The sequence below is a fragment of the Salvelinus fontinalis genome, chromosome 19 (genome assembly GCF_029448725.1).
Source record: "Salvelinus fontinalis isolate EN_2023a chromosome 19, ASM2944872v1, whole genome shotgun sequence".
Classification (NCBI taxonomy): Eukaryota; Metazoa; Chordata; class Actinopteri; order Salmoniformes; family Salmonidae; genus Salvelinus; species Salvelinus fontinalis.
Window position 1 is genome coordinate 9,415,415 of NC_074683.1, and position 14,750 is coordinate 9,430,164.

The 14,750-nt window shown below is 47.7% G+C and overlaps 1 protein-coding gene across 11 annotated transcripts in view; it reads right to left on the bottom strand.

Moving 5' to 3' along the window:
• Window positions 1-14,750, bottom strand: part of LOC129816329 (protein TANC1-like) — a 200,358-nt gene that overhangs the window by 44,015 nt on the left and 141,593 nt on the right. For all 11 annotated transcript variants that reach the window (XR_008753538.1, XM_055870689.1, XM_055870693.1 and 8 more), the window contains 3 exons: window positions 7,162-7,284; window positions 4,999-5,283; window positions 4,019-4,176 (listed from right to left, as the gene is read on the bottom strand). Coding sequence is in view for 10 of the 11 variants with exons in the window: in XM_055870689.1 (XP_055726664.1) it covers window positions 4,019-4,176; window positions 4,999-5,283; window positions 7,162-7,284 (566 nt within the window). In the remaining variant the exon portion in view is untranslated. The remainder of the gene's footprint in view (window positions 1-4,018; window positions 4,177-4,998; window positions 5,284-7,161; window positions 7,285-14,750) is intronic.

The window sequence follows — 14,750 nt, forward strand, 5'->3', positions numbered from 1 at the left end:
GACGTCCCCGAGAGGTCAGAGAAACAGTTCGCCCAGAACACCAGTCTCAGAACCGCAGATTCACATTCATCATCAGATGAGAAATAGATTCTAAATATGTCCACGCAAATGTCTTAGACCTGACCGTCGAGTAAATCATGCCATTGTGTCAATGGGAGAAATATAACACTAGCCAAACTATAAATGAAGGATAAGCACTTTAGCTGTAGCAAAGTAGTGCGCTAAAACCCAGGATGATCTCTGTCACTTAGTTCCAAATGGCAGAGGAAGTTGGCACACGATTGTAGCCCAGGACGAGGGAAAGAGGACCTTGAGGCGCTGGCCTGGTCGCTGCCATTACGGCTGTTGCCTTCATCATTTCCAATGATGTATTATTGAATCGTCTGCTTGATAGCGTTTTTTCCTGTTTGGACAGACTAGGTTACTAGGGATGGCTTTGTCCAACACCAACTCAGGGGGGAGGGGCATTTTTTCACTGGGCATAATAATAAAGAGGCCGAAGCGCCGACCATTGCCAAAGTACTGCTACCATCTCTACTGACAAGACAGCCCCCAAAACGAACCTCGAGAGGTGGTCTGAGTTTGGTTCACTTGAATTCCACGGTTCGGTTCCCTTTTTTATGGCAATGTGAACACAAAGCTCCCCAGGTTCGCCTGTCATTATTTCCGCACCACACACTAGACTACTGCAACACCGTTTCCCCTGCCATAAACCCTCTCATTCTTGCCACAAAACAGAGAAGATGATTGGATATTGATTAGCGATTGTCAAGAATGCACATCAATTACAAAATTTGTGTTTTAGTTTTTAGCTCAGATTATTTGTTTGCAATATGTGATTCATAGGCGAAGAGAGCTTCATCAGCTGTTTTTTCAATTGTGGGGTTTGAGTAGAGTGTGAAGACAACAACATATTTGGTGAGAATCACAGCATATGGTACAAAATCCCTTCAACCTCTTAAAGGTGGAGATAATTATAGCAGTAATTACAGAATGATTTCATCTGCAGTTATTCTTCTGCTTTTTATTCTGTTACCAATCTTATTTACATGTTAATAAAGTTCAGAGTTCATTTTAAAGAGGACTGAGATCGGTTCTTTTAAAGAGTTGAATACGTGAAAACACTGAGACAATGAAGTGAAACGAGAGGCTACGACAAATCCTTTTGGAACAATAGAGAGCTGTATCGGAGAGAGAACCTAGCCTCGCTATCCATATAGCGTGTGGCTGTGAGAAAGACAATGCTGTTAAGACACTGGGCGAGCGGTGTTGTGTTCTGAAAAGACACAGATGTAAGCAGATGTCCATTGTCGGGGATGGATCAGAAGGAAAGAGAGGACAGCAGCTTGCTAATCAGAAACGGTTTCACTGTACAGCTACTCTAACAGGGAGGATTCAGGAACAGTGAGGTACAATGTCTCCCAGGTGTGGACCATATTCCACCTTATGCTGGCCACTCTACCTCATCAAAGAGACATGAACATCTGGTGTTTGTCACATCTTTCCAGGTGATTCTCCGCAGTACAACTGAACGTTTCCAGAGTCGTAACTGAATGTCATTCATTTCAAATTCAGGGACAAAACCTTCAAGTGTGATTGTGCTCATATAAGTGAATCAAGCGATACCGGTGCCTTATTGCAACTGCAAAAGCCTACCAAATACTGTACTTTGCCGACGCATAAGTGAGTGTCCTGGATAACAGGGTGACTTTGAAGAGAGGCATCTCCTTTTTATTTAGCCGTGATGACTGAAGACGCAGCGTGGCGCGGCAGTAACTACACCACAGGTAGAGAACCCCTTTGAGAGTTAACATTGAAAGCAGTTTAGTGCATAACTGGCATGAGAGATTCACAGAGTTGAAATACATTCAGATGTGCTTCAGTGGCGCGTGGCTCGTAGAGGTTGCCAGGCACATGTATTCTCGATGGCGATGACTTGCTGTTGTCATCTCACGGCGATACTATCCCATGTTAGTGCAGCACTGATCCGATCCATCCAGGGCAGAAGTGGAAGGTCATTATGATGTCGAGGGATGTTTAAAACACGTGTTGTTGAAATAACTTCACAGTCATAACATGGAGAAAGAAAGCAGGCCCCTCTGACACTATTTTCTATAAGACTTCAGAACCCTTTATATGATTTAACAGCGTTAGGGACAAGGGTGAATGAAATGCCTTGGAATGTTTCAGTCATGCTTGCGTTCAATAATGTTTCAACTCGAACTGGCTAGCTACTGTCCTTGTTTGTTGCGATTGAACGGCAAAGACACACCCAAGAAACACCCACATCAAACCACACCCCAAGACAAATCTCGTTTCCCTTCTAGCATTTCTTAATGAGCATTGATGAAAAACAAGGCCAAATCAGGAAGTGCAGTCACCCATTAAGTATTTCTAAAAGTCCCACAGTAATGTTTGCAAATGGCATGCTAAACTGCAAGCTGGATAGTGGCGCAGCTTTCTTCTCACAGACGGAAGGGAATAAATATGAGGCTATAAAATAATATGCGAAATAACAGATGGATATTTAAAAAGCTGTGGGAAGGGGGAACTGTGAATTGGAACAATTAGGTGGTGAATATATAAGCTGTAATCACGCTTTAAACTCAGCAGGGTACCTCGGAGGCAATTTATACCTGAGCAGATCCACTTTGTTAGGCTACTATGTGTAAATGGATGGTGATACTGAAAACACTGTTCATATTTTAACCGTAAAGGATAGGCTCCTTATTGAACTACACACAAATAACAACAAGTTGCACAGCCAAGCCATAATATACATACATTATGGTGGAATAAATAAACCCATAAATAAGCCATTCTGCATTGACAGTCAGCTCAGATTGTAGGAAGCTGCTATCTCCATGTTGTGAACTGTGAGCCACAGCCTTCCGATTTGGGCAATTTACCATACCTGACGTCTTTTTGACCACACTGCTAACATGTTGCCCTGGCAACACAGAGGTTGTATGTGTCCCAAATGGCACCCTATTCCCTTTATAGTGCACTACTTTTGACCTATATTGGGAATAGGACGCATTTTGGGACATAGCCAGAGTCGAGTCCTAGGGGAGTCTGGCCCGACACATCATGTGCCTCTCTCTGTGAACGACAGAAGAGTGTCCCAGGCAACCACAACATGTTAAGGACACACAGTGAGCTTCTCACTCTCTCTCTCTCCATTGTCTTGGAACCGCCAAGCTGACAGCTGGGCCTGAGCGACTACACGTTGGATATGATGTCCATTCGATGAGGGAGAGTTAAGAGGAATGGTTATTTAACTAAGCCCAGGGCTCGCTGCAAATCAAACTGGCCCGTGATGTAAGAATTTATTTAACGGGGACTCTGTGATTGTCTTTCATAAACATCCAGGAGCCCAGGGACATTTTTATTATTCACTCGCTTCATATAAAAATAAATGAATGTAAAACAAACATAAATCAACTGAGTGCCGCATGCAGCATTATGTTTTTGGTTAAAACCCTAATAAAGACTAACGGAAACACAGCCTGGACATGAAAGGACGAGAGTCAGAGAGGCCCCAACAGCCTCCCTCCCTAAACCTCAGGTGGTGGATTGAGGGATGAAATGAAGGACAGGGGAAGTAGACTGAGAGAGAAGGGAATACTTGCCTCTGCAGTACTTCATTAGTGAAAGTGAATGGGAGCTCTTGGGACATTGGACACTCATCAAATTCTTGCTATTCTGAGCACAAAGATACACTTCACAGTAGCAAAACGTCTTCCTTGAACCTGACAGGTCAAATGAGACAATGCTCAAAAGCCGTCATGTGTAATAAACACATTTCCATGCCAACAAAAGACCAACTTAGAAAAAACTAGAAGTTCCCTTCTAATCTCAAAGGGAGTGTCACAAATAGCACCTTATTCTCTATATAGTGTTACTTTTGACCAGAGCTCTCTCTGTGATTTGGGACACTGACAAAGTCACAACAACAACATTCCCAAAGGTTGGGTTGGGATATGAGCTGTGATCTGGCCAGGTGAACTTCCAGTACCTTGGTGGCCAGTCGTTTGACGGCCTCCTCCTTGCGTCTCTGGATCTCTGGGGTGCCGGGACAGCTGTTGTTCCTCAGGGTGTTGGTGGCGCTGGGGGGCGGGGTGGGCTGGGGCGGCTGGCTGAGGGGGAGGTCTGTGCTCTGGGTGTCACCACCACCTGGAAGGAAGAGAGAGAGAATCAGGGGCCATCAACAGGAAGACTCACGGTGAAGACTCTACTGCTGGTGCAGGTGCAACCATGGCCGCATCCCAAATGACAACCTATTCCATTTGTAGTGCACTACTTTTGACCAGCGCCATAGGGCTCCCGTAAAAAGTAGTGCACTACGTATATATTGAATTGAGTGCTATTTGGGACGCAACCCAATACTTGTCATTGTTTGACAAATCAATACATTTCTGATTCTCACAATGATTATATATTCTCATTCGTACAGAAAAACCTTGCGGGAATGTGTGGAAGATTTACACGTAGCATACAGTGTTAGAACGTCAAAACTAGCATTTCAACGACATCAGTGCAACCAAGGATGTCTACACCAACGATAGGTACTTCCTGTCAGAAGAGCTCCTGAACATTTGATAGAGGAAGATCCTCTGTCACTACTATACATGTTGATGGATTTAACCGCACATTAACCGCACATAATCTCCTTATAGACCACCCAAAAAATAACGGTTCTAACCGTCAAGGCAGCGTGTGACTGTGGATGCATCCCAAATGGCACCCTATTCCCTATATAGTGCACTACTTTTGACCAGAGCCCTATAGGGTGCCATGAGGGATGTATACTGTGACTGGATGACGTGCCTGAAATCCTGTTGTCCTTGCCAACACTACCACTTTATTCTCATGTTAGGGTCACACCCTATTCCCTATATAGTGCACTATCTTAGACCAGGGCATATAGGGTTCTATTAAAAAGTTGTGCACTATATAGGGGTGCCATTCGGGATGTAACTAGGGGTTACTTCGTACTTTTGGGTGATGCGCTGGGGCTGTTGGAGGCGATCTGCCGCATGCGGCCGCCATGACAGCTGAGCGCCACCAGCCGGGAGATGACAGCCGTCTTGCCGAAGCCCACATTGCCTATGACCACGGCGCCGCGGCTCTCTCCGGCCTCACCGCCGCCCTTCAGCATGTCCTCTAGCTGCTGGAAGAGCCAATCGCGTCCCACGAACACTGAGTCTGTGGTGATGCTGGGCACCTCGAACAGCAGCGGCTTGAGCATGATGTCCACCGGCTTGTAGGGAGCAAAGCGGGCTGGAGGAAACCAAATAAAACAGACAAACATTTATTCAGTGAGGGTTCATAAGAAAATAGTTCATATATAATGCATGGTACATTTACACAGGTGATGAAAAGCAGCTAGGCTAAAAAGTAAAGAGACAGGTTTCTGGTGTAAAGACAAGCCTTGAAACTGTTTTTGGCACTGATTAGGGAACGTCTCTACATGAAACACTGTTTACACCTGCGCTGTTGACCATACCTTTTCATCTGTTTCCTCTGAAAGCCAGCGCTCAGCCAAAATGATGTAATATGAAGCAATGTTCAACATTTCTGTAGATTGCGAAACTGACACTCACGCTCAGAATGTGGAGCCCGAGCCCTAGCACCATCGACGATAATCAATATATTTTTCTCCTGGAATTTCCTCTGAACCGTCTCTGTTGTGTCTCACTCTCACACCATTTGAGGAATATAAATATCCCTGGCTCTGACATGTCAGTTAATCAGAACCACAAAACACTGTCTGTCTGTCTGTATGGAGCGGTCGTAGTCTGATAAGTGCTGCATGTCAGCCAGGCGATAAACACCTGCTGCAGGCCAAACATTCTTCTCGGGGCTGTTGAGGGGGAGGAGGGGAGATGCCTGGGCTGCAGTCAGTGTCCACCACACAGCTAGAGAAAAAGAGTGGGCTATTTTTTCTCTGCAGCCCCCCCCCCCCCGGCTCTCTCTTCATCATTGCCATCTCTATCTCTCTCTACCATCTCTCTCTCTCTCTATTCCTCTCTCAGTCTGAGCTATGTACAGCTAGCTCCATTGGCTTGGCCAATTTGTGAGTGATCTTCAACAGGGCAGCTAACTTCAGCGCCGATTATTTCTCTGCCCCGCACACACACCTCGGCTGCATGAGAGAGAAACATCAGTACTAGCCGCAGTACCTGACCACAGCCAGTCCCCTCTGTCTACTGAGCGATGTACTCTGAGAATAGAGGTTTAGTTGGAGAAGTTACTCAACTTCATTCAAACAGCCATTGGCAATCATGTAGGCGGATGGCAAAGGTTTGCAATTTATTTTCTTTTTTTCCATTAGACTGCTTAAAGTGTCTGGAAAGCCAAACACATAATGTTCATAAATGTGGACTGTTGCACAACTTTCTGTCCATGGGGACATTTTACATAATACTAACAACTCTATACTGACAGCGGCAGTGAAAACAGAAGGGTTTTTAAAAGAGGGTTAAATAGTTTTGTGAGCATTTAATGATGTAATATTACATTATTCATGGCATGATCAAATATTAACTCTGTGGTATTTCAGCCAAGACTGGGATTTATACTAGGATAATATAAAAGAGTAATGTGCACGGTGCCAACGGAATAGCTGCTGTTTGAATGGCTGCTCTAAGGACAGGCCTAGTCGTTGAAAGGATATTGTGGGTGTACCATTATGTTGTAGCCATTAGGAAACACAGGATATGCTTTTCTGTGTTCTATGGAATAGGTTTACATTTTCCCCTATGTTTCATTTATACGTTTGGTGTGCACTACAGTGGCCCTTGTTCTATGTTCTTAGTAGCTAGTTACTGTACCCTATTCCCTATGTCGTGCACTACAAAGGGCCCTGGTCAAAAGTTATGAACTATTTATTTTACTAGGCAAGTCAGTTAAGAACAAATTCTTATTTTCAATCACAGCCTAGGAACAGTGGGTTAACTGCCTTGTTCAGGGGCAGAATAACAGAGTTTTACCCTGTCAGCTTGGGGATTTGATCTTGCAACCTTTTCGGTTACTAGTCTGACGGTCTAACCACTAAGCTATCTGCCGCCCCAAACTATATAGGAAATAAGGTGCGATTTGGGATGCAGCATTGGTGTACAATGCCCATGCTGTTAGAGTGGTAGTTATGAAGCATACCTTTAGAGTCCTGTGGTGCCCTCCCACCTGTGTTATGCCAGGGCAGCCGAATGGACGTCCGCAGAGGAGTATTACGTTGTTCATCAAGATAGCTCAGGTCTTCCAGCTTGGTCGAACTGGTGGCTGCAGAGAAAGAGAGAGAAAACGATGAGATAATGTGTGGGATATGAAAAAGACAACGAGCCTTCATGATTGGACAAAATCAGACAAATGGCCATGAACAGTTCCTGGATCACAAGCTAAAACCAATCATGGAAAACATGTCACTGGGGAAATCTAGGGCTTGTCCTTAATACGCTGAGAGAGAAAAGAGGAGTAGGACATGTATCAGATGGGAGACACAGATCCAGGCCGACATCTCGATGGCAGGATTTCAGGCAGAGGAAAGGGAACGGTGGACCCTGGCATTGACAGTTCCCTGGAGGTGGTGTGGATTGGGCATTGGGCAGCCAGGTAAAGTACAGCTGACAGGAGAGAAGAGGAGAGGAGCAACCATCCCCTATCCCCCCTAAAATCCCCCATCGCCCCTGCCTGATCCAACCTGACAGCTGACGATTCAGAGAGAGAGGAGAGGTCTGTCCCCATTGACACTCCTGTGTGCTGGAGTACAAACAGAGCTAGTAACAACCTAAACACAACCAGTATCCTTCCCAAATGGCACCATATTCCATGTGAAGTGCACTATTTTTTACCAGGGCCCTGGTCAAAAGGAGTTCACTTACATAGGGAATGGAGAAACAGCCCTGATACGAACGTCAGGGAGGACTGCACACAGCGCCAACAGACACATTTACTAACTAAAGTCAGCCTTACTACAGGGATTACTGCCTGACAACATACAGTAGGCTACAGCAACAACATTACAGAGAGAACTCACAGACAGCACCTAGACCCAGAGAACATGCGTCATGAAGGAAGAATGACTACAAACAATACCTGTCATGATCAGAACTAGAAGTGATAACAAACACTAGCAGTTTGCTGTACAGAACTCGTCCTCCATCTCTACCTACCATCCTTGGTCTATGAAACCCACACACGGGGACAGACAACGTGAAACAAGGTCTCGGGTGTTCCAGGCAACAATGAAATCACCATGGAGACCCGGCTATCCTCAAGCCGGCGTCCTGTTTAACCCCTAAAAGTCTAAGCCTAACATATAGAATTGTTTAAGATGGCCATACCATGGATCATTTAGCTATTCGATTGAGAATTTTAGGACCCCTGTAGGTATCAAAAAGATAAAATATTGTATTTGGCCTTTACTACTATAGCTCAAAGAAACGCATTGAGTAACACATTCTTAAACGGCAAAACAGACAAACAAAAAAATGTATCATAAGGAATAAGGTTTTGAAGTGTCTGTCCTATATCTAAGATATAAGAAAGCGCAGGAAATATATGTATTTTTTTGCACAAAACTACCATAATTCCATGTTACCGGGTTACCATCAGACGGGTCCAATGACACTTGTGGGGGTCGTAGAGCAAAACAGAGAACAACATTGTGTCTGTGAGTCTCATCTTTCCATAGAGTGGTCATATTAGTTAATAGGCCAAACCGTTCGGACGCTACAGACAAAGTAGCTCTGCCACTTCCACCACAGGTGCGGAGGGCCGACATTGGCAGATGCGGTGGATTGAGATGCAGCCCATGCATAAAAATCCAGGTATCTCTAGCTTAAACAGACGGATTTGGTCTTTAATCATGTTAATTAGATTGACGCACAGGTGTTGTCTGGGATTTGAACAAAACCTCCAACCCCCTGCCACTTTTTTGGTAAACAGCTAAATGGATGTACCAATTCAAGATTGTGCCTTCAACAGGAAAAATCAAGGCCCTTCTCTCTCACTCTCTACTCCATAAGCGTCAGCTGAGCCGGGAGGACAGACAGGACAGTGAGGGACTCTCCTCCCCAACTTCCTCTGAGGAATGTTCTCCTAATTAGAGAGCCAGCTGGTGACAACAGAGCAGGCAAGGCAGCATGCATCAATAGAAACATTTATGTAAAAAAGACCTCATTGTCAGTCTACCCAACTATCAACCTGTTGATGTGAATTTCATTTCGGCCACGAAATTAGAATAAATAAATGCTATACTCTAATTCAACATGAGAGATCACTTCACACAATGTAGCCAAAATGTTAAACCGCTCGTTGCTCTCGAGTTCAATTCTCACAACTGCCAACCTGCTGGTGCTGGGCAGTGGGTCCCCCTGGTATCACCACACTAGAAGCTGAAGTAGCTACTTACAGTCAGTCAGCGGCAGCAGAGCCAGAGAGTTGGGCAGGACAGAAGCAGGTATTTAAAAACACTCCTCCTCATTCCCGGCAGGTAGTAGGCAGGCAGGCTGAGAGGCAGGCAGGGCGGAGGCCCTTTGTGGAAAAGCTCCACAGAATTATTCTCCCCAGTGGGCTGGACGCTCATCAGCGTACCCAAGTGAATCTTCTGCCCCAGCGCTCCCATCCATGTCCAGGCACACTGGCTGCATTCAACTGGTGACTGCGCTTGGCAGTCCACAAGCACCGCTTTCTCTCCCTCTCCCTCTCTCACAGCATCCACAGCATTAGCAGCGCTCCGCGCAAAATGAATGCGGGTGCTTTACGAGATTGTCCCCCCCCACCCACATGGATTTTTGGCAAGCGGAGGAGGAAAAGAGGGTGAATAAAGCAGGGGATAAATGAAAGGTGGGAATACGGTGAGAGCTGCTCCCCTCCAACGTGGCGGATTACAGTTTGCATCGGGCAGCCGGACTCGCAGAGGAATTAATCAATGATCCTCCCTGTTCTGCTTTCACAGAGAGAGAGAAAGGAAGAGGGGGGTGAGGTGTGTGGAGAGAGAGCAAGCGATAGAGACAGAGAGAGAGAGAAAGGAAAGATAGAGAGCGGAGAGCAGGGCACAGGAGGAGAGCAGGAAGGGGGTAGTGACAAGCCGAGAGGGAGAATGATGTAAGGGAGTGAGAGACGGCAGGAGGGAGGGGGACAGGAGAAGAGATGGAGGGGGGGAGAGAGGGGAGTGAAGTCCGTGCGGTGTTCCAGCTCTAGCGCATCAGTCATGCCCCCTGCTGACATTAGTGGACTGCAGTGAGATCCTTCTCTCTCTCTCCCTTCTCTACCTCTCTCTCTTCCCCCACTCTCTACCATACTAGGCCCATTTAATATCGGTATCCCTATATAATCTGCCAAAGCCAAAATAAAGATATTTTGAAGCAGACATATACCGTTTTGTTAGTATTAAACCAAAGAAGGTCATTCACGAGCCAGTGTAACTTGTTTCAGAGTGGTGATAGGGATGTCTCGCAGATGCACTGAGCCATTACATGCTCTTTGATTTTCACCTGTAACAGAGCTCCTCGCAGCCGGCACCATTTCCCTCAACACAAAACTGGAAATCCTCTCTAGTTTAAAAGAAGAATACTTCTGCTCTGAAGTCCTCTTCCTTGTTTTCCACATATGTTTCAAGCCCCAACTCTCGCTCCCTGCTTCTCGTTCTCCCTCTCATTCTCTCTCTCGCCCTCAATCTGCGTTAACCTCTCTGTTTCTCTCCTCTTTCTTTTCCGACAGCAGATCCTTCCTGGTTGATGTCATAGCGTGTATGAGTATGATACCTTGAGGTCTGTGTGTCGGGAGGAGCTTTGAAGCTCCACAGATGTGTCAGGATGTGTCCATTCTGATGAAAACAGTCTGCCCTTTACATCCCTCAGTTCTCTGTCTCCTGGGTTGGAGCAGGAGGGGGGCTGAACTGAACTGTTCTGCTGCTGGGAGTGTCACTTTGCCTGAACCCGTGCAACAGCCCCCAGTACTTGCTATTTCCCAAATGGCAACCCTGTTCTCAAAAGTAGTGCACTATTTAGGGAACAGGGTGCCACAGGGGTCTTTTCAAAAGTAGTGCACAATATAGGGGGGAATAGGGTGCCAATTGGGACACGACCCATTGTTATTTAGTGGGCTCTTGTATAGGCTTAATGCCTCCAGAAGACTTCTGGCATCTCCCAGACTGCCACCTCAAATCCCTCTCTGACCCGCCACGCAAATAGGCCCAGAGCTGGAATTGAGTAAGTGGAAAATGGAATAGAAGTGTCTTACACAAAGGTTTTGACGCGTAACCAAGTAAACAGATTACGTTTGATTCCTTGCTGGTTGTCGATGGCTGGCGAGCAATTTGCTTGTTGGTTCATAATACAGACGAAAAAAAAAGAATATGAAAAAAAAAGATGAGAACGCAACATCTTGCATAACACATGATTTTCTGTTATTTTGTTAGCAAACATGAACCCTTTTATTTATCACACTAAGACCTGAAGGAATATACGAGGAGTACGTTGCTCCACTAGTGGGCACCGACTGTGCTTTGATCTAACCTGTTAGTGTGGCACAGGGAGCACACACTGCAGACCACATAGCAGAATATAGAAGAGCTGTAAAGCAGACCAGAGCACAACACCTTCACTGGAGCCCTGCAGTACAGTACCTGCATTCCCCACAATGCTGGCCAAGCAATACAGGCAAACTACATATATGTACGGACTCAACTCAATATCAATGCTATAAGAAATCATTAACAATCACAGAAATAAAATGGAGGAAAATGAGGATCAGGATTTGTATTTTATTTGAACATTTATTTAACTAGGCAAAATCAGTTAAGAACAAATTCTTATTTAGAATGACGGCCTATGGGACTTTCAATCACAGTCGGTTGTGATACAGCGTGGATTCAAACCAGGGTATCTGTAGTAACACCTCTAGCACTGAGATGCAGTACCTTAGACCGCTGCACCACTCAGGAGCCCAGGATATATCAGACATATTCCTGACATGTAGTACAGTCAGTTCTAGCTAATTCAATTCAGAGTGGAACCGAGCCAAACTGAGCCAGTCAATGTCTAGATATGGTCGGAGGTGACAACATGGACTCCATGTGAACCCTCAACATTAGAGAAGAAGTGAGCGGAGGAGTATTCAGGGAACAGTGAGACTCCACATACACACTCTCAATCAGCGAACGGGAAACTTGACAATATAAGCATACCAATGAATCATCTCATAAAATCCATACGCGAGCAGACAAAACATAAAAGCAGATAAAACCAGTTAAGCCTGCTCTAATTTATCACCACATACACCAGTGGTTAAAACACAAAACTTTATGATTTGATGTAATGACTCTATAACATAAGCAAACCTGCTGTCACGATCGTCTATAGGAGAGAGTGAGGACCAAGGCGCAGCGCGTGAAAAGAACATCTTCTTTTATTAAGAAGAGAGCAAACACCAAAACGAAACCACTTTAACAAACTAACAAAATAACAAAACTGACGAACGTGAAGCTAAGAATGTACTAGTGCATACATGCAACATAGAACATCGACATAGACAATTACCCACACCCAGCTAAAGCCTATGGCTACCTTAAATATGGCTCCCAATCAGAGACAACAGAAACCAGCTGTCTCTAATTGGGAACCCATTCAGGCAACCATAGACTTTCCTAGACAACTACACACAACATTAAACCATCTATACACCTAAACCCTCTAAACCATACAACACCCTAGACAATACAAAAAAAACACAAACTTCCCCATGTCACACCCTGACCTAACTAAAATAATAATGAAAACAAAGATATTAAGGCCAGGGCATGACATAACCCCCCCCTTAAGGTGCGAACTCCGGGCGCACCAGCACACAGTCTAGGGGAGGGTCTGGGTGGGCTTCTGTCCACTGTGGCGGCTCCGGCACTGGTCGTGGTCCCCACCCCACCACAGTCACTACCCGCCTCCGTAGCCTCCTCCAAATGGCCACCCTCCACATTAACCCCACTGGACTAAGGGGCAGCTCCGGACTAAGGGGCAGCTCCGGACTAAGGGGCGGCTCCGGACTAAGGGGCGGCTCCGGACTAAGGGGCGGCTCCGGACTAAGGGGCGGCTCCGGACTGAGGGACGGCTCCGGACTGAGGGACGGCTCCGGACTGAGGGACGGCTCCGGACTGAGGGACGGCTCCGGACTGAGGGACGGCTCTGGCGGATCCTGGCTGGACGGCTCATGGCTGGCTGACGGATCTGGCTGCTCATGGCTGGCTGACGGATCTGGCTGCTCATGGCTGGCTGACGGATCTGGCTGCTCATGGCTGGCTGACGGATCTGGCTGCTCATGGCTGGCTGACGGATCTGGCTGCTCATGGCTGGCTGACGGATCTGGCTGCTCATGGCTGGCTGACGGATCTGGCTGCTCATGGCTGGCTGACGGATCTGGCTGCTCATGGCTGGCTGGCGGATCTGGCTGCTCATGGCTGGCTGGCGGCTCTGGCAGATCCTGGCTGGTTGGCGGCTCTGGCAGATCCTGTCTGGTTGGCGGCTCTGGCAGATCCTGTCTGGTTGGCGGCTCTGGCAGATCCTGTCTGACGAATGGCTCTAGCGGCTCCTGACTGACGAACGGCTCTGACGGCTCGGGACAGACGGGCGGCTCTAATGGCTCGGGGCAGACGGATGGCTCAGATGGCGCTGGGTAGACGGATGGCTCAGATGGAGCTGGGTAGACGGATGGCTCAGATGGAGCTGGGTAGACGGATGGCTCAGATGGCGCTGGGTAGATGGATGGCTCAGATGGCGCTGGGTAGACGGATGGCTCAGATGGCGCTGGGTAGACGGATGGCTCAGATGGCGCTGGGTAGACGGATGGCTCAGATGGCGCTGGGTAGACGGATGGCTCAGATGGCGCTGGGTAGACGGATGGCTCAGATGGCGCTGGGTAGACGGATGGCTCAGATGGCGCTTGGCAGACGGATGGCTCAGATGGCGCTTGGCAGACGGGCAGTTCAGGCATCGCTGTGCAGACGGCAGACTCTGGCCAGCTAAGGCGCACTGTAGGCCTGGTGCGTGGTGCCGGAACTGGTGTTACCGGGCTGGGGACACGCATCTCAGGGCTAGTGCGGGGAGAAGGAACAGGGCATACTGGACCCTGGGGACGCACATTAGGCCTAGTGTGTGGTGCCGGAACTGGTGGTACCGGGCTGGGGACACGCATCTCAGGGCTAGTGCGGGGAGCAGCAACAGGACGCACAGGACTCTGGGAACACACAGGAGGCTTGGTGCGTGGTTTAGGCACTGGTGGTAAAGGGCTGGAGACACGCACCATAGGGCTAGTGCATGGAGGAGGCACTGGTGGTACTGGGTTGGGGCGGGGAGGTGGCGCCGGAAATACCGGACCGTGCAGGCGTACTGGCTCCCTTGAGCACTGAGCCTGCCCAACCTTACCTGGTTGTATGCTCCCCGTCGCACGACCAGTGCGGGGAGGTGGAATAACCCGCACCGGGCTATGTAGGCGAACCGGGGACACCATGGGTAAGGCTGGTGCCATGTAAGCCGGCCCGAGGAGACGCACTGGTGACCAGATGCGTTGGGCCGGCTTCATGACATCCGGCTCAACGCTCAATCTAGCCCGGCCGATACGTGGAGCTGGAATGTACCGAACCGGGCTATGCACGCGTACAGGAGACACCATGCGCTCTACTGCGTAACACGGTGTCTGCCCGTACTCTCGCTCTCCACGGTAAGTACAGGGAGTAGGCGCAGGTCTCCTACCTG